At 37.6% G+C, this 19687-nt stretch overlaps 1 protein-coding gene across 2 annotated transcripts in view; it reads right to left on the bottom strand.

The window, feature by feature from the left end:
- Nucleotides 1-19687, bottom strand: part of ehmt1b (euchromatic histone-lysine N-methyltransferase 1b) — a 37739-nt gene that overhangs the window by 9358 nt on the left and 8694 nt on the right. The window contains exons 4-21 of one of the 2 annotated variants that reach the window (XM_088355856.1): nucleotides 17807-18029; nucleotides 17567-17715; nucleotides 13615-13770; nucleotides 13455-13523; nucleotides 12968-13067; nucleotides 11913-12044; nucleotides 10919-11196; nucleotides 10506-10738; nucleotides 9171-9389; nucleotides 9014-9096; nucleotides 8048-8154; nucleotides 7786-7908; nucleotides 7551-7652; nucleotides 6029-6133; nucleotides 5793-5947; nucleotides 4088-4258; nucleotides 2328-2472; nucleotides 1261-1338 (exon numbers count right to left, since the gene is read on the bottom strand). In XM_088355856.1, coding sequence (XP_088211982.1) covers nucleotides 1261-1338; nucleotides 2328-2472; nucleotides 4088-4258; nucleotides 5793-5947; nucleotides 6029-6133; nucleotides 7551-7652; nucleotides 7786-7908; nucleotides 8048-8154; nucleotides 9014-9096; nucleotides 9171-9389; nucleotides 10506-10738; nucleotides 10919-11196; nucleotides 11913-12044; nucleotides 12968-13067; nucleotides 13455-13523; nucleotides 13615-13770; nucleotides 17567-17715; nucleotides 17807-18029 — 2628 coding nt within the window. The remainder of the gene's footprint in view (nucleotides 1-1260; nucleotides 1339-2327; nucleotides 2473-4087; nucleotides 4259-5792; nucleotides 5948-6028; nucleotides 6134-7550; nucleotides 7653-7785; nucleotides 7909-8047; nucleotides 8155-9013; nucleotides 9097-9170; nucleotides 9390-10505; nucleotides 10739-10918; nucleotides 11197-11912; nucleotides 12045-12967; nucleotides 13068-13454; nucleotides 13524-13614; nucleotides 13771-17566; nucleotides 17716-17806; nucleotides 18030-19687) is intronic. The other variant, XM_088355857.1, reaches the window with a different exon arrangement.

Raw genomic sequence — 19687 nt, 5'->3', positions numbered from 1 at the left:
GTACTATGAACTACACACTAAAAATATTCTTACCCAATTGACAGAAAAGGCTGCTTTTTTAAAAAAATATTTTAGCCTGATTCTTGACGGTGAGAAAATTTAGCTCTTTTTAATTATCATTTTTTTCTCAGAATTAGAAAAAAAAAAAAAAACAGGCAAAAATATCCTATAGTCTATATTGCTTAGTTTTTGCATATTTAACCGTAAGATCCAAATTTAAATTCAAGAACGAGACTTAATTTTGCCTTTGCAAATTCCACTCTGGATTTAAAGCTGCAGGCTTGAACAGCCATGAAGAGAAACTAATTTACGCCAATTTCTCACATTATAAGTTCGACGCAAACCCGGCACCAATAGTGTGGAGAATTTGGCGTTAACCCCTTTGGCTGCAAAATGATAATGGCGCAGCGCTTCCGCACACCTGACGATGCTTTTGGCTGCGTGATTTTCAGTTCTATTCCAAGTGGTTAACGTTACGTATTTTCGGATCATGTGACCTTTCAAGATGACAATTACAAAGACATGCACATATTTACTGCTGCACCAAAAGTAAGTGTGGATGAGTGCTGCCTTGCGTAAAACGTGAGCCCTATTTTCCTAGACAACAAACCCAGGGCAACCATAGAGTGCAGAATAGTGCCAGATTGCATCACCGATGTGTCTTTTTTCAATGTTGTCAATGCTGGTTGCCGCGGTAATGGATCAAATTGCATTTGCTCGTTATCATTCTTCTGGTTTAAAAATAAAACATCCGTGACCTGACATATACGCCAATGATACGGAAATAAAAGTGTCGTGTTTTTAAAAGATAACTTCCAGTGCTGTTCAGTTCAGACAAATGAAATAAGGAACAAGTTTAAGTATTGTGAGTATGTTGTATATATTAAGTATTGTCTATTCTCCCGCTTTTCTCCTGTTTATGTATTATATGAATAATGTTGGCAAAAATATGGACTAATTCCTCTCTAAGTGTGTCATAAATGTTTTCATACGTCACCCCCGTGTTCTGTATTTAGAGCGCATGTGTTGTGGAAAAGAGCAGCTCTCCATTGGCTCCCAAAAAGAAAGAAAAAAAGAATAAACCACAATGCTTTTAAAGCCAGTGTTTAAAAAGTAGAAACAAGTAGCGTCATGTAGTCTGGAATTTACAGTACTTTTTAAAATTATCTTATAACTAGAACAAAAAATACACTTAAAAGAAGCCAATACCAATGAGGTAAGAGGAATTTTGCAGTGCAGTAGTTGTGTTCTCAAACTTACCACATCATACCAGCAACGCAGACTGAGCTGTCCACACATACAGACGCTAGAAGAGCAGTCTTCCTTACAAACGCAGTACTGTGTTGCCAAGGACATACAGAAAATACTATTAGTGAATTGAGAATACATAGCTCTATATCCAAGCACATCTAAATACAAGATTTTTGATACAAAGGATTTATTTAGAACGATATGTTGCCCGTACAAAGGAAATCCATGTTATGAGCATTCCTAAAGGCTATCCCAGTTTGCGCATGCTTCCCACCACCTGATACCTAAACCCGCGCACTTGTCTTTATTGTATTGCATCTCCTCTTTGTGGATCTTTTGACTTAAGCAATGATTTCCAGAAATGGTAATGTGTTTCGAAGAAAAAAAACAAAAATGATGTCAATTGAAATGAAACTGGAATTTATAGAAAAATATGAACATGGTGTTTATGTGAGTGACTTAGCTGAGGAGTAAGATTCGTCAACATATGCTTCTTGTACGCTATTTAAACAGAAAGATGTAAACAAGGCTATAAAACCCTGTGGTTTGGCATGAAGAAGCAGGGAGTGCAGGTTACAAAGTCGCCGTTTTTTTTTGCAGGTCTTTGCTTCGCTAAATTAGAAGAAAATGTAAAAAGTATGCGGCAGAAAATGATAGTGTGTAGGTTCATTTAAAGTATCTTTAACTTTAAGTGTAAAGTAAGTGCTTATGTGTCATCAACAGCCCTCCCCCCATTAAACACAATGTAACCTAAAGTAAATCCATTACTTTAGCAACCACCGAGTGCTCATAATAAACTCGCAATTTATTTTGTTAATATTTTCTTTATCTTATTACTGTAATTTTATGTCGATTACATTTTGAAGGCATTTTAAGTAATCAGAAAGATGTGTTTTATGGATATTTAGGGTCAACTTGGATGCTCTTGAGAGGCCGCAACGGATCAATTAGGTTTTGATTATTAGAGAATATTTGCGCGTTAGATGAGCAATTTGAGGTTCAAGCACAATCCTTGAAAGAATTAAGCTCATATGTAAAGGTACCACTAGAGACATCAGCTTGAAATTCCAGTTTACCTGCAGGTGTGTTATGTTTCTATCGATGTTCATTGGGGAGGACACACAGTTCTCTAGGATGTACTTGTAGTCATCTGGGTAAGGTTCACTGTCAATGGTATTAACACAGGGAAGAGGAACTCTCTCCTGCCCCAGGGCAATGTCACTGGATACAAACCACACATAGGTAATGCTTAGTTTAACCTGTCTGAAAAAAACAGGAAAGCAAAAGCTTTTGATTTATTTGGGGTTTTTATGTATTTTTACTTTGCTTTCGAGTAAAATCTAAAATGTATTTTTGGAACCGGAAGTTTATTCTTGAGTAAAAAAAAAAAAATTTGGCTTTAGATACTCAGTCGTGCTTAACACTGTTTGAAACAACAACCGCTGCCTTCAGATCTCAGGTGAAGTAAGAGTAAAAGGTAGGCAAATCTTATTTGTTGTTGTTGGTACTTTAGTTTCATTGTTTGATAGTAAATAAACTGAAATGTTTTTTTTAAAGTCTAACAGTCCACACAGAAGCCGTATTGCCCGCTTACCAAGCGGGAAAGACATCCCAGCTTGGCAAGCTCAATTCTTAAAAGTTCTCAATACGATTGTTTGTGGAAAACACAACAAAATGATGTAAACTAAGCTAGCGGGCTTCTTAAAGTATTTTATAAGTTTGTTTTAGGTCTTGAAGTTTTTATTCTACAATAAGCATCTGTTAAAAAACAAACTGATACCATAGTGGAAATTGAATTTTTTCTTAAAATGTTATCACTTTCTGTGAATTTATTTTGACAAAATGTCAAGATTTTTACATTTTGATTAACAGATTTGTTAATGGGAATTGCAACTAATATTTTTGTACCAATATTTTATTACTTTCTATTTTGAAAAAGATAATGTTGTACAACAACTTCATTAGAAAAAAATGGAACTCGGATAGAACCCTTTTGTGGTATTACTGCACTATAAGCCTGTTTTTTGTAAATGTCAGTTTTTTTCTAATCTGAGGAAACTGCAGCTCCAGTTGCCTTAAAGGTGGACTTGGGAAACTCCAGTCTTCTACCTTTGATCTTAGGACTTTATTAAAGTCCGCTGGCGAGCCACTCACAGTGAAGAAGAAAGCCTACCACGCTTCGCAACGAGTAGTTTGTGGTAAAAGTAACTTATTTTCTGGATAAGATCCCCTGAATTGACATTTCACTGACACTTGCTAAACTCAAATTTTTATTGCAACAATTTAAACAAAACGAAAAAAATCGCTTGTTGGCTTCTCACAGCTCATACGAGTCTAGAGCGAAGGTGTACAGTACATACCCTGAATACGCTAGAAAACAACATCTTCCTAGTACAACACTGGCATGTGTTAGTGTTACTTTATTACACCATGCCCTCCTTTACCATGTTTGCCATTAATGGATACATTTTAATTTGAAGCCCAACGTTTGGTACCTGCGAATAGGTACTGGTACAAATTAAATTTTTGGTACTTTCCTCAAGTTGCTCTTGGAAATATTCGGTAATGTATTTACTTTTTGAAAACTTAAAAAAAGAAAAGTGTTTAGCTTGATGGTGGGCAAGTCACCGAAGAGTTCATGCCTGGAAATGCAGCGAAGTGAAGATGCTAGTGTACATACAACGCTGCGTTCAAGTGCACCACAGAAATCTGCAGACTCTTCTACTCATGCACAGGCAGATTAAAAAGACTCAGATTATGTCCACCATCCCTAATGAATGTCAAAACCAAATGTTTTGAATACCTTGAAATAAATTGTAAAAAAATGAATTCGAACCTGTGAAGGCTTTTTCGTCCTGCTCCAATAAAGCTGAGGTTCTTGGCGTCCTTCTCCCTCCTGTTGGCCTGCAAGGCTGCAAAGGTTTTTGAGTTGTGGCTGCAACAGTCAGAAGGGGCCTCTCCTTCCCGGTTCTTTTGGGAAATATCTGCTCCATGAGATAAGAAAAGCCTGGAAAGATAAGGAGTTTATTGAAATTTGGTAAGGTTGAATAAACAAATGCAATAAGCCATTTCAACTGTGCTTTAGACAGACAAAAGACACTACCAAACAGTTCTGCAAATGATGATCAACAGTATTGTGGCATCAGAATATTTATCATATTATTATACTACACTTTTAAAGTGAACTAATTTACTTTCCATCAAACACTTTGTACTTTGGGTGAAAAAAAAATCAATATTTTTAACCTGTCACTCTGGAGCCGCATGTGGCTCTTTAATTCCACCTTAGTGGCTCACAGGAGCTTTTTCAGATCTATTTTTATGTCATGGTTTTCTGTAGGATGACAAACGTGACATAAACATTCTTTGTTACGTTTTGGTGAGGCGGCCCCAAGAGCTGTTTTTTGGGGGGCAAACCAGGTTAAGAAAATGTGACATGTAAGGGGAGGAGAAAAATAGTAACAAAAACACAATCTGGAAAACTCTCACGGCTGGCGAAGTTAAGAAAGTCCAGAATAAATCGACAGGTATACTTAGGCAAACAAGGGTAAACAACGATCTGACAGCTTTTGCTGTTGGCACAGTCCTTTAATACCAAGTTCCTGATAAGGTCAGGTGCGGGTGATGAGGAACAGGTGTGTGGTCCTCCTGTTCGTATGCTTGTTAGCATCATCTGGAGGATGATGGCGTTCTGGATCCTAGCGATTCTTATCGTTTCCCAATGATTCAAGTATTTTGAATATTTAATTTTAAATGAAGGGCAGCACAGCAGCGCAGTGTTTAGCGCATTTGCGGCACAAAGGTTTTCGAGTTGTGGCTGAAACAGTCTGCGACTGAGGTCATGAAATCGAACAACCCTGTGTGGAGTTTGCATGTTCTCCCCGTGCTTGCATGGGTTTCCTCCTGGCCTCCGGTTTCCTCCCACATTCCAAAAACCTGCATGTCAGGTTAATCGCCCAGTCCAAATTGTCCCTAGGTGTGAATGAGTGAGTGCCCGAGGATACCTGGGATGGGCTCCAGCACCCCAGCGACCCTACTGAGGATAAGCGGTGCAGATAATGGATGGATATTAAATGAATTACTTTGATGCATTTAATTGAAAAATTGGTTCATATAAGGCTTTTACTTTTTTTGCAGCTCCAAGCATAATTTGTTCTTTGTTAATTTAAGTTTTGTTTTACCAAATATTTGGGGTTGCTGACCCTTGACCTAGTAACTCCTGACACTGTTTTGTATAGAACAACACACATTTAAAATACAGAGATTTTATTTAAAGCTGTCAAATCTGACTGACAGTGACTACATAACAGCAACACTTCCTGAGTTTCATAAGCACCTTCTTGATTATTTGGCATTTTTCAGAACCTTTTAAAGAAGAGAAAAAAACACCTCAAAGAAAAAGCAAAGCCAGCATAAACTGTGGCATTACAATTCAGCGAGAAAGAGGCATTGCCGGGATCAGCAGCAATGCTTAAAATAGATGCTATAAGATATAAACTGGGGATATAACCAATAACCTTCATGCAATTAAAGGAACTTACAGAACACAGTCCAGACGATTTTCCCGAGCAGCTATGTGAAGTGGAGAGTCCCCATGGATATTGACAGCGTGGAGATCACAGTGTGCGTCTAGCAGCAGTGTGGCAATCTCAACACTGCCGGAGAATGCTGCCCAGTGAAGACAAATGTTTTCTTCCTAAAAATTTCAACCGCCATCCAATATTAGCGCTTTGACTCCTTTATGCGCAACCCAAAGTGTGATGTGTTAGAAAGGAACCTTGTCTCTGATGCTGATGTCAGCTCCTTTGGAAAGAAGCAACTTGACCTGGTCTACATGTTTGTATTCTGTAGCCCAAATCATGGCTGTCCAACCTCCATCATCCTGTAAGAAAAACAAAAGATCACACACAATCAAGTTAAGAAAGTCATTTGCTGCATTATGATTTGTGTCAACATAATAGTGAACAAAGCGACATTTTAGATGACTCAAGATACATTTTCAATGTTTCACTGTGAATGTAAAAGCAGTGGTTCACAGCTGGTCAGACTTCTGCAACCATCATCCCACTCTGATTCTAAGCAAACACCCAAATCAGGAAAAACATGTCCAGTTCTCCAAATTATTGAATGAAAGGATCGACTTCAAGTAAAAGCATTCCCTTAATGCTCAATTAGCTGCATTTGTAATGAAATCCAAAAGGCTACACTTCAGTGACTCTCATATATTCTCAGCTGTCTGTGCATTTGGCCAAGCTCAACATGTGTAAACCTACTTTATCAGTCTCTTTCTGTGGTGTGAAATGGTGGGTGTCAATTCATATTTGCAGGGAATTATTGCCATCTACTATAAAGAAGTTTAAATGCCTCTCAATTATTCCTTTATTTTCGCATCATTATTCTGGCCAGGCACAGGCCCACAACCCACTGAAAACAGGTCAAGGACCAACTTTTGGGTCCTGACCCACCAGTTGAGAAACACTGTGTTAAAAGACATATATTCTTTAGTTTCAAGCCCTTCCACAAGCAACTAGAGGTATTAGGTTACTGCATCTTAACTTTATTGCAATAGCCAAATCAAATTATAAACAGTGATACCTATGTATACGATATTAATAAGTTCCTGGATCAGGCTCGTATCTAGGATTTCTTGTATTACGAGAAAATATACCCGGTACAAAATGTAACCAATTAATCCACACATCTTCCTGATCGCAAAAAAATCACATTTAAATAGATCACTGTTCACAGATCTCTTAACGTCTAGATCGTCAGTGCGCCACTGAGGACACAACTCTGGACAACTTTCTTCACTACTGACGGTTCATGGCCTGTTTTCTGTCTGTCTTGCAAGCGTAGAGGAAGATGGAAGTGACAAACTCTTGCATGAGTCTGATCTTTGATTTCACTAGAGCTGTCTTGTTGTAATGGAACATAATAAGGTTTAGGTTTGAAGGGTTTTTTTTGACCCCCAGTTAGGTTTCATATATTTAATGTCGAAGTACTTCTTTTCAAGTCAAGCCACATTTGCATTACAGTATAGCCCTTTATCACATAGAGTCTTATAGGGCTGCATAGGCCATAATTACAACATCTGCTGATCTAAAACCGACATAAGGGCAAAGAAAAACTAAAAAAAACAGCATTATGAAAATGTTGAAACCTTGAAATGGGTTTACACATGAGGTAATATCTTTGCATGATGACCAGGCTGTCATTGTTCATTCGAAACAGGTTCCGTTTATATGTATTCATGTAAAACAATTGTTTGACATTATAATCATAGACAAAGTTTTACTAACCTGACAGTTAATGTTGACAAATCCTGTACACAGAAGATGTTCAACAATACTGTAATGACCAGACTTCGCCGCTAGGTGGAGACATGTGAACCCTTCAACATCCTTTAGGAGCGGTGACAATTTTGTAGAACAGTTTAGTAGGGTGCAAAAAAGAATAAACATTAAAGGACCAGACAAAACGAGCTAAGTGTTTGCTTCCCCTTTTTTTGTGTGCCAGAAAAATATGGCAACAAACCTTGTGAATGGGATTGGCTCCAGCTCTCAGCAGGTACATGGCAGTTTCTAAATGATTATTTTCACAGGCTTCCATCAGCGGTGTTCGATGATCTTCGTCGCAGGTTTCCAGGTTTGCTCCAGCCTATGAGTGAAAAAATATTGATTCATGTTAGATGTTAACAAAATAACGAATACGAACTAGTCATTTAAACTGCATGAAACCAATTATGTGAAAAAAAATATTCAAAATACAAGATTAAGATAAGCACAGAAGCTCTTACTTGCACAAGCATGTGGCAGATTTCCTTGTGCCCTCCTTCAGATGCCGCATGAAGAGGGGTGCGTCTGTTCTGAAAATCCATCTTAAAGTTGGGGTCGATGCCATCCACTAAATATTACAGGCAAATCAAAATCACATGAGAACATGAGTATGAATAACAGTAAGTGCAGGTTTATGGATGCGCAATAAAAGGTTTTACAGATACTAACAACCGTCTGCTTCTGAATAGAAATGTCTTTTATGTCATTGATACCAATGTAGTAAACATTGTTTGCAACAACATTTGACATAGCACTCCAAAGTAAACTAATAAGACTAATATCAATAAATTGGTGGAGTACTTTGATAATTTTAAAAATTATTTTCTTATTTTACTAGATTATTAGCCAGATTTACTGGTAAAGTATGAACATTCTTACCAATTAATATATTTTTGATGTGGCAGATGCTAGATAATATTGCTGTTTATTTAGTCTTAGTGAAACTAATCATTGTATTATTATTTTTGCTATTTTATGGGGAAAAGTGTTCCCGTAACCCTGGTGAGGATAAGTGATTCAGAAGAAAAATGAATAATTGAATGAGATTAAAAAAATATTCTATTCTAAGTATTTACAAAATGGATTATACCAATGAGGGTAGTTTTGTGAGTGTATCAAATAAGCACAAAACAACATAAACATATTATTATTTGCGTCCTTACATGTCTTTACATTTAAAACAACAGTTTTATCCATTATTTTTACAATATTTTTTATTATTTAAATTGTCCAGAACCCGTGATTGATGTAAAGGAATGATTGTCTCCAATTAATGGTGTCAGCTTGAATATTATAATGTGGCTTTTGGCAACTAATTATGAGTCAATTGTTTTGTTATCAAACCAATAACAGACATAATGTTTTACCTATATCCATCGTCCAATAGATACCGGTCCGATAATTATAGTGTTCAAATTACAACTTACCTAGCATGAGCACCACTTTCTTCAACTCTCCCTGTTTGGCTGAGAGGTAAAGTTGTTTTGGGTGAAAACGGAGTTTCTTGGGTCTGATCAAATTAAATAAATGCATATTATATATGGATCCCACAGTAGATGTCATTAGAAAGTTACGAAAACATACTTCTCTGTTTCTAGAGCAAGTAGGATGCTTTCAAGAGTTTCTTGAGGTGGTCCTTGGGGAACTGGAGATAGAGCTGTTGCTTCGAAATCTCCAAGCAGAGATGCAGAGTTCCTGGAGGAGCCAGGAACAGCAAGGGAGTCCGGCCTGGATCCCGAACCAGAGCAAAGTGAGCTATCTGCTCTTCTGTTGCCATCACGTGCCGCAGCCGACAGTAGAGAGCTGGACATCAAAACACAAAGCTTTCTGATACATAGTAGAGATTCACCTATATGTCCATCTTTGCATTCTCGGTACAGCAATTTTTGTTTGTTCACAGCACTAGAGCAATGGTCTATCTGTCAATATGTATCCATTCTGCCTCACAACAATAAATAAAACATAAATATATAAAACAAGAGCAGCACGTCGGCGCAGCGGTTAGCACGTGTGCGGCACAGTTCTGGGGTCATGGGTTCAAATCCAGCTACCAACCTTCCTGTGCGGAGTTTGCATGTTCTCGCCGTGCTTGCGTGGGCACTCCGGTTTCCTCCCACATTCCAAAAAACATGCATGTCAGGTTAATTGGCCTTTCCAAATTGTCCCTAGGTGTGAATGAGCGAGCGAATTGTCTGTCCCTGTGTGCTCTGCGACTGGCTGGCAGCCAGTTCAGGGTGTCCCCTGCCCACTGCCCGGAGATGGCTGGGATGGGCTCCAGCATCCCGGCGACCCTACTGAGGACAAGCGGTGCAGATAATGGATGGATGGATATATAAAACAATAGTAAAAAACAGTGGGCGGCAACCACTGGACCGCGGACTAGTACCTTGGGTCGTTTGGTGCCGGGCAGCACAGGAAGAAAAAAAATCCCCTATTTTTTTCCTACACCATATTTATTCGTGAACAAACTATATTTTTGACACCCCTAAAAATGTCAAAGTTTGTGTGTGCATTTTAGTGTCCTTCTATGGTAGTATATCAACGTAATTGATCAATAATTGATCAGTTGACAAATATGGCTCGGGTCATTTGGTCAGCATTAAATGCAACAGGAATCAACACCACAGGATTGCGTCGGTGAGAGCGGCCAATTCTAACCACCAGGATATTAGGATTGTATATGACAAAGGAAAATACATTAAATTTTAACTAAACATCACATTATTTTTACTTATGTGTTGCACAACATTGTAATGGAGCATATGCGAAAGAGTTCATCCAAAAAAACATTGTACAACGTGGGGCCGGGATTAGAATTTTTTTGTTTGAGTGCTCTCCTGTTCTTTTTGAAAGTTCAATATTCATTGATGTCTTCTCTTCTAATTTGAAGTATCTACTATCTATAAACTTAACCTCTACCTGTCAGTGGTGGTATCTGCTCTGCCCTCATGGGCTTTGGTAGGGGTTGGCCCGTGAACAGGAGTGGGGGGTACAGTGGAAGTGGTATCAGCCTTGGCAATTGTAACCTCCTTGGCTTTGCTGGCCTCCTCCCCACAGTGGGGGCAGAAGCTTTGACCTTGCAGCACCGAAGCACAAGCACGGTGAAAGCGATGTGAGACGCTCACGTCTGGTTGGCATTCCATGAAGGTTCCCTGCACAAATAAAAAAACTATTTCTAATTTTGATTTAGAAAAATGAATTGTGATTTCCTTTCTCAACGAGAAGACAGCTGCACCTGTGGGAATTTTGTGGGAGGGGGGCTTAATTGATATACTGTAAAAGTACAAATTATTGGAAGTCCAGTAAGAGGAAGAAAGTCAACAATGACTCACAGCCCTGCAGAAGAAGCCACAGCCAGGGCAGCACTGGTGCTTGACCATGCCGTTGCGGTGGTCCTCACATAGAACCAGCAGTTGAACAGTATTGGAGGGTCGCATCATTTCTTGCTTCAATACAGCACTCTGACAGCGGGTCAAGTGTCCATCGAAGCTCTCTGTAGCCATACACTTCCTGTCTGCCAGGATGAGAATCTCTCGACTCTTGGGGGTCTCCATGCGGCAGCTGCACAGTGGCAGCTCCTGAGCTTCTTCCACAGATGTTCTTGACGTTTCTGCATAGACCAAAAGTAATTTCAGTGGCTCAAAAATAGTTATACTTTATTTTGAGATGACAGTTTATCTTTTCACAGAAAAATAATGCTAAGCCTAGAGGTAAGTTACCTAAGAAGAATTGGTGGGCCATCAGGTCCAGCAAGGACTTTTTGCTGGCCTAAAAATATCTGAATTATGTGATGTTAAAGATATTTTGTCCATTAATACTTATTCAATAATTGCAAATCGTCTGTCAGCTTCCTTTAATTGCTTCCACTGCTGGTTGTGCTTCTAGCAGATGTGTGCTTTAATATTAAAGTATTAATCACATTTCAGCCAGGGCCAAAAATTTACCTGGAGGCCTTCACAATCAATTATGAAGATCCTGTGAAATAAAATGAGTGTCAATAAAGCTGTACGTTTAGGTTTAATTAGAGTTGGCGGAGCAAGGGCCATCTAGCTGGCCTAAAGAAACGACACCGGTTTCACAAACTATGATTGGCTATCTCCATGTCCAAAGCTTCTGTCAAACATAGGGAATTTGGAACGGCAACAGCGCAAAATGTGAGCCTTGTATTTGTAGACAACAGTGCTAGGGCAATTATACTGTGCAGAAGAGTGCCAGATTGGAACAGAAATGTGTCTTTTTGTGTTGGTGTCATTGTTGGTTAGGGTTAGGGTAAACATGACTTGGTTACTGCAGATTTCACAGATTCTTCTTGACTTACGAGCTTACCTTTGCCATCCAAGGAAACATCCTGATCATCATGGATCAAAGGCTTGTCAATTGCAGATATTTGGGACAGTTCATTCCTGTCTTCTATGGGCGGTTCAAGTGAAGCTGGTGCGTCAACTGTGGACTCTGCTTCTGGTAAGAGCCAACAAATTGAAGATACCTACAGCATTAATTAACAGTAATAACAATAATCTTGGAGTACTGATGTGGTGAAAACTGGCTCGTTTGAAAACTGTAAAATCTAGGAATATAAGAAAAAAATAAATCCTTGTTGTTTTTTGTAGACTGGCAAAGCCGCAAAAAAAGGAATCAATTCCATGGCAACTAAATATTAACTTAAACAACATAATCGGTCGTACGATTAGTTTTTGACATTATCTAAAATGATCAGTATTTTAAAATTCTCATCATTAAACATGTGCCTTTTTCATGGTCCTCAAAAGAACACCCTGTAATATTTGACCACTAGATGTCGATGTATGGTGTGGTGCAACAGAAGATGAGTGCTACAAAGCACAAGGAAGAATACCATAAAGGAAGTCAAAGAGACTATACTGCACCAGTTCTTTTTTTCACCCAGCCTTTCACAATATTTTGGGTTTTGAGGAGTACCCATAGCATCAAGATGGTGGACTATCATGTCATCTTCCTTTTGGGTAAACTCCATGTAATGTAAAAAAAATACAAATTTTCTCGAACCATGAGTATTTTATTTTTTTTAAAGCTAATTTTATGATGGTTCATGTACTTTTGCTTATGATTCAAATCACTGCTGTTTTTTAAATTATTTTTTTAATCATTAGAATGCGCTAAATAATATACCATGTACCTTGAAATGATTGATAGAAAAATAATTGTGATTGTGTTAAATTGAGACCAAACATTTTATTCATGTTGGTACCAACGGTAAATTGAACGTTTTTTTGGTTTGTTTGTTTTTTGAAATTTATGTTGTCAATGTTCTCATTGCACATTCAATGTTTTTAAACAGCATTCAAAGACAAATTTGACAAATCAAATAATTGTCCGACGATGGACGCAGTAGGATTTCTTACCATTGACCGTGGCCATTTTCTTGCACTTCCTCGATGGCCGGAGCAAGGAATTTTCTCCTTTTGTTTTCCTCTTGAACTCCTTAAGACTGGACTCTACACTCTAAAGCAAAAAAAAAATGCATCAGGCAAAAAGAAAAATTTTAATGCCATTGGATAAAAAATATAAATTTTGTTTTCTGTACTATATTGCGCACCTTTTTACCAAAATTTTGCAAGACTAAGTGCGCCTTATAATCCAGTGGGCCTTATATACTCGAAAGAACAGTAATACAAATTGGAATTGCATCATTACATTGAAATGCTACTACTTAGGGTTTGAAATTTGTTTTTTATCCAACCCTAGCTCATAAATTAGTTTTAAATTTGTGCGCCTTATGAAATATTTCTGCAAAAGGCTATTTTTGAAGGTGCTCCTGGTAGTACAGTATGCCTTATAGCCTGGAAACTACGGTTAAATTATACTATGTTCCCTTTAATTTTTTCTTACCAATTCTAACTCTGTGCCTTCCTCTTCTCCATCTTCTTGAGTTTCTTCAGATTCTTGCTTGTTCTCATTCTAATAAAAAAGATTTAGCACACACAACCACTGAGTTAAATACTCTACTTTGATATAAAGCTCTTTTGCAAGTTCCCTCGGCAAGCCAAACCTGAGAAATGGGTTCAAATGTTAGAAGTGGTTGTAAAACATCTTTGCCAACTTCATCTCCTTGTGACTGTTGTTCCTCCTCAGAATCCACCTTGTCTGACTCCTCATCATCCTCAGATACATGATCAACTCTCTCCCCATTTACGTTTACATTTGTCTGGGAATTTAGACAGAACAAAATGTAGAGAATACATCAAAACATAGACTCAAAGAATCTGGTAATATCCAAGCAGCTAAGCAAGTTAAATCCTAAGACTTTTTAATGCCTTTTGAAATCGGATTTAAGACCAAGTCCAAAAAACTCAATTGAAACAAAGAAAACAAAAAACAAAAATATTTTTTGCATACAATACATCGTGCCTGGTACGCATTACCTGGCGCATCTTTTAGCCATGGTGAAAAACGTTTGTTGGACAGCCACTTCTCATTAAATGTACACTTTTCCATGGTCCAAAATAAACATCTTTGTCCAATGTTTCTATGTGTATTGTGGGTTGACTTAAGACAATGAGTCTGCTTTTAAAGGCCCGACTAAAACCTCATCACTATTTTGATAGTTCCGTTATCGTGGTCACGCGATGTTGCCACAAAAGTAAATCGGTGAATTATTAAAAGAGAATTGATAAATGGTATGAAACCTTTTTACTTTAAACACAAATACATTTTAATAATGTGTTCCCATTTGTAAGACTTTCAAAACTGGATTCAAGACATTTTAATGTCAATTAAGGCCTTATTTTTAGAATAATGAATTCAATGCCTTTTAAGACTTTTCAAGGATCTGCGGGAACCCTGCTACGGTCAATGTCTGCGGTTCTGAACACTTGATCTGCGGATTAAAAAAAAAAGGAGAAAAAGACTCGACTGGTGGTGGGCCAAAGTAACTTTGTGGTATTTGACTCTCTGGAACCAGTGATCTTTGCATTCTTCTTTTTCGTGTCACCAATGCCCTTCCTTCCATAATATCAGAATTCGGCCAGGTCCAGGAAAAAATGGGGTTGTCCCAAACGTCTTCTATTTGAAGATTATGTAGACTATTATAAACATCGAGTCCTCCAGAAAGTTTTTAGTAACCATGGCCAGATTTGTGCATTGCCACAATTCTGTATTTGAGCTTTGTTGACAGTACCTTGGACCTCCTAGTTTTCATTTGCCATGACAGCAATAAAAGAGCAGAACCGTCTCCAGGAGGTTGAAAAAAAATGGATGTTATGAGGGTTGCAGTCAATATGACTGTTGTGTAAATGATCAGGATATTTATTACCATGTAATAATTTGGCTTTTAATTTTTAATAAATTTCTACATTTGTTTTTTTGTGTGTCAACACCAGATTCTGAGAGTACCGGTACATTCAAGGGACACTGTACCGTATTTTCCGCACTATAAGGCGCACCGGGTTATAGGGCGCACCCCGAAAAAATAGTTTTTGGTCCTATTTTTGACATACATAAGACGCACCGGATTATAAGGCGCTACAATGGGAACGTGGACAAAACAGTCAGATAGTTCAGTCCAACTTATTACCCCCTTAACATTCCCAAAGCTTGCAAAGACGCAAATACGTGTCGAGAACACGTGCGGATGCGGTGTCCGTAAGATGTCACTCAAATGCATCTTTCCATCATTCGGAAGGTTAAAGTCTTGGGATTCAATAAATGATAACCATTCCTTCGTATCTATTTTCTTTTTCGCTCGCAACTTTACTGTGCATATGACAATAAACACTTGGAATTGAGTTGAATTTAAAAATAGACACTCCATTCCATCCATTATCTGCACCGCTTATCACAGAAACATCGAGTTCAGTCTGAAACAAGATACAGGGATAATATAGAAAGCCGGAGTAGCTCACCGAAGTCGTTGTGTTCATAATAATGTGCAGGCAATGTCCTCTTATATCCGTGAGGGTAGTAAATCCAGGAGAATACAATATTTACAAATACAGAATAGAAAAAAATGCTTTCTCTATGCCGTCAGCCACATGCTATACGCATACGTATTTTCGGCCAATTGCAGGCTTTGTTTCGCTGTTTAAGCCAATGGCAGCCTGTAAATTATAAAAAGGATCCGCCTCTTGACCTCCGAATAACTTTAGCCAATAGTGATCGTTTCAACTGATGATTGACACGTCTTTTTCGGCCAATTGCAGGCTTTGTTTGCCGTTTGAGCCAATGGCAGTCTGTAAATGATAAAAAGGATCCGCCTCTTGACCTCCGAATAACTTTAGCCAATAGTGATCGATTCAACTGATGATTGACACGTCTTTTTCGGCCAATTGCAGGCTTTGTTTGTTGTTTGAGCCAATGGCAGTCTGTAAATGATAAAAAGGATCCGCCTCTTGACCTCCGAATAACTTTAGCCAATAGTGATCGATTTAAATGATGATTGACACGTCTTTTTCGGCCAATTGCAGGCTTTGTTTGCCGTTTGAGCCAATGGCAGTCTGTAAATGATAAAAAGGATCCGCCTCTTGACCTCCGAATAACTTTAGCCAATAGTGATCGATTCAAATGATGATTGACACGTCTTTTTCGGCCAATTACAGGCTTTGTTTGCCGTTTGAGCCAATGGCAGTCTGTAAATGATAAAAAGGATCCGCCTCTTGACCTCCGAATAACTTTAGCCAATAAAGATCAATTCAAATGATGATTGACACATTGGTTAGCCAATGAAACGCCGGTAAATAAATCCCAGCATCCACCGCGTACTACTTGGCGTTCGGGGGAAAATCTAGTCGGCGGCTGCAAGTTAGTTGGAAAACTTAATGTTGATCCATAAATAAGGCGCACTGTATTATAAGGCGCATGGTCAGCTTTTGAAAAAAATAAAGGCTTTTAGGTGCGCCTTATAGTGCGGAAAATACGGTAATAGTTGATCACTTGATGTTGCTTTATTGTGTAGTGCAACTGAAAACTAGTACCGGTAGTACAAAGCACAGGAAAGATTACTAACTACAGAGACCTAACTACCTTCTCTTTTTGTACCAAGCCTTTCACAAGGCTTTTGGTTGTAAGGGAAACCTGTAGCAGAAAGCTGGAGAACAATGACATCAACTGCCTCAAGGAGAGGCTCATGTTATGTAATAAAAAAAAAAGAATTATCGACCTGCAGGTTTTTTTTAACTGTAAATTAATGACATGTATTTTTGCCTATTAATTATATCAATATCGCCTTTTTTTAATGAATGAAGTTTTTCTTACTGCTAGGAGGTACTAAATAATACACAGTGTCCCTTTAATGAGAAAAAACTTGGATTTGAATGACACAAAGAGCAAAGAATTTTAAGGGGTCGCTGAGTTTTCATTTTAATTGTGTTTTATTTAATTACTTAAAGATTAGTCTGTAGTTTCCCAGTCTTTTTTCTCTACTGAAAGTTATCCAGCCTATCACAAAGTTTTTGGGGGTAGCCGTAGCTGCAAGATGGCACAATAATGTAAGCTCCGTCTAGGTGGGGCTCATTGCATGTAAAATATATGCAATTTTTTTTAACCTTAGAGTATTTTACAAAAATTCATATTAATATGATACTTCATGCATTTTTGTTTGGAATTTGATATATATATATTTTTTTAACAAATTCGGTTTTTTTACCACTAGGAGGGTCTAAATAATAGACAGTGTCTTGTTTATTATGAAATAAAATAAACAATTCCAAGTTGAATGACACGGAGAGCAAATAATTTCAAGAGTCTCTGTATTTCTATTAAAAGTGTGTTTTGTTTAATTAAAAAATATAAATATATTTTCAGAGTCTTTTTTCCTGGTGTGAAAAATGATCAATGATTTTGATGCACGAATTGATCCAACCCTGAATTTTCTGATATGCTGTACCCCTGCTGGTTATATGAAACCTGCCAATAATATAAACAGACACGCTGATGGCACCCAATATACTTTGAGAGCTTCTCACTATTCTTGACATAACAGATTCTTTCAACATGTGGTCAAATACCTCAGGGTTTTTGGCATCCGGCTTGACCACCTTAAACATTTCTAACATCGTTGCTTGCCGAAGAATTTTAGGTTTCTTCTTGGGTACCAGGCTATAAGTTCCCATCCTTCTTTTCTTCTTGCGGAAAAAAACCCCTTCTGTGGAGATGCCTAAATTCAAAGACAGAATACACAAACATAAGTGATAGTTTGAAAACCTAAGATCAGCCTAAAAATAGCAATTAGTATTTGCATCTGGAACCTGTGTGGCCATGCTTGGATGGTGTTGACGTGAGCAGAGGGGAAGAAACTACTGGAGTTGCTGGTGAAGTCGATGAAGCCGTTTGTGTTGAAACTGGCAAATCTGAAGGCCCCTGAGGTAGATGGTTCTCTGACGAACACTGCTGAGAGGGTTCCGATGTGTCGGATGAAACTGATGTGTCAGTTTTGGCATTCTTTGCTTCTCTTAATTCCTTCTTGAGAAGCTGTCAAAATCAACAATGTGGAAGCTGATGTATAAATGGTGTCCAAGCAGTTCTAACTTGAATCATTTTAGGGGGTATGTATTGTAATTTATTTCCCTTTCTTATTATGTGGAAAAAGGGAAGGTCTTTAGAATTTAAAAAATCCAATTTAAAAAAGGCAATATCCTGCCAAGAAATCTCATGCTAATACTGTAATGCACATGTGTCAACCTCATGGGCATATTTGCCCCAACATATTTTTTATGTGGCCCGCGAAACATTGATGATAGAAAGAAGCAAAAGCTGCATTGTATCACATAATGATTTGCAGTTTTAAATATGTCCACTAGATATCACCAAAGCCAGGTACCACTCACAATGCACCCACTGAGGCTGTATTTGCTGACTACAATTAATCAACCAGAGAACATTGAGGACATTCATCCCAACGTCCTTTCAACTTAATATACAAGTCACAGATGAGCTATTTGAAGAAGCTCTAGCTTATTTCAATAATAGATATGAAATTTTAAAATGAAGTCCCCAGATTCAGGTTTATATTTTCATGAAAATAAAAAGCAGAAACACTTTTAAATAATCTAATAAATCATTTAAATTAGTGTTTGTATGCTATTTTTGTCACTTTTTAGTTTGCATAAGTTTCCCTGAGTTAAATAAACTGTAACAGAAGTGAACTTAATTATTATTTTAATTTTGCTTACAAATGCAGTAGATAAAAGAGATTTAAACTTAAAAAATGAAAATGAATACTGAGAAAACAAAACCTCAAAATCGTTTTATCATCAAATCTCACATCCCTGAATCATTATTTAATTTTGAGACTCAGAAAAGACCCCCATGCCCTTCAACTAAGGCACACTTTATGTTATTAATTTAGTTGTTCGGTGAGAATATATTTTCTACCATGTGGCTCGTGGGATAAAAGAGGTTTAACCCAAATGCTGTAATGGGTTTAACCTTAGTTAAATAGCTTCTCTGGGTGACAGTAACAAGTTGTGATTGAATAAAAAATAAATAATTTGGGTACACATACCATGGAAGAGGTACTACCTTTAAAAAAAACAATTTAAAAGCAACTATCGGTAGAAACTTAATAATATTACCACAGATAACAGTACACCATTACACATTTCTTCCTAAAAAAGGAATCGAAGTTTGGGTGCGCGTTATACACAGGGTTTTACTGTAATATATTACCGTATTTATGCAATGATAGATTTGACGAAAATATCGCTGACCACTATTGCAAATCATTGGATGCAACGGGAATTAAACCCAGGTTGTAGCAGTGAGAGCGCCATCTCCTAAAGAATACACCCATTGATATATATGACATACTAAAAGACATTCAATTTCATCTCATCATCACACCGTTTTGCTCACAGTAACAGACAAATGTTTGAGAAAACAAAAAGTAAATAAATGAAAAAAATAATAATAATAAAATAAATTTAAAAAACACAACGAGGAAAACAAGGAATCGGACTTTGAAGGACATGAAATAAATAGATTGCAAATTGTATGTGGGGGAATTTGAACAGTCAATAAACAATATTAATCATGGACACACATATTAAACGTTTTTCATTTTCAAAGATCAGTATGAGTATGATTAGTGCTGTGCATTGTTTTCACTGAGGACGTGGCTATTTTGCAAC

The sequence above is a fragment of the Urocampus carinirostris genome, chromosome 16 (assembly GCF_059441175.1).
Source record: "Urocampus carinirostris isolate Australia breed hairy pipefish chromosome 16, RoL_Ucar_1.0, whole genome shotgun sequence".
Classification (NCBI taxonomy): domain Eukaryota; kingdom Metazoa; phylum Chordata; class Actinopteri; order Syngnathiformes; family Syngnathidae; genus Urocampus; species Urocampus carinirostris.
This window is presented reverse-complemented; position numbering and strand designations above follow the sequence as displayed.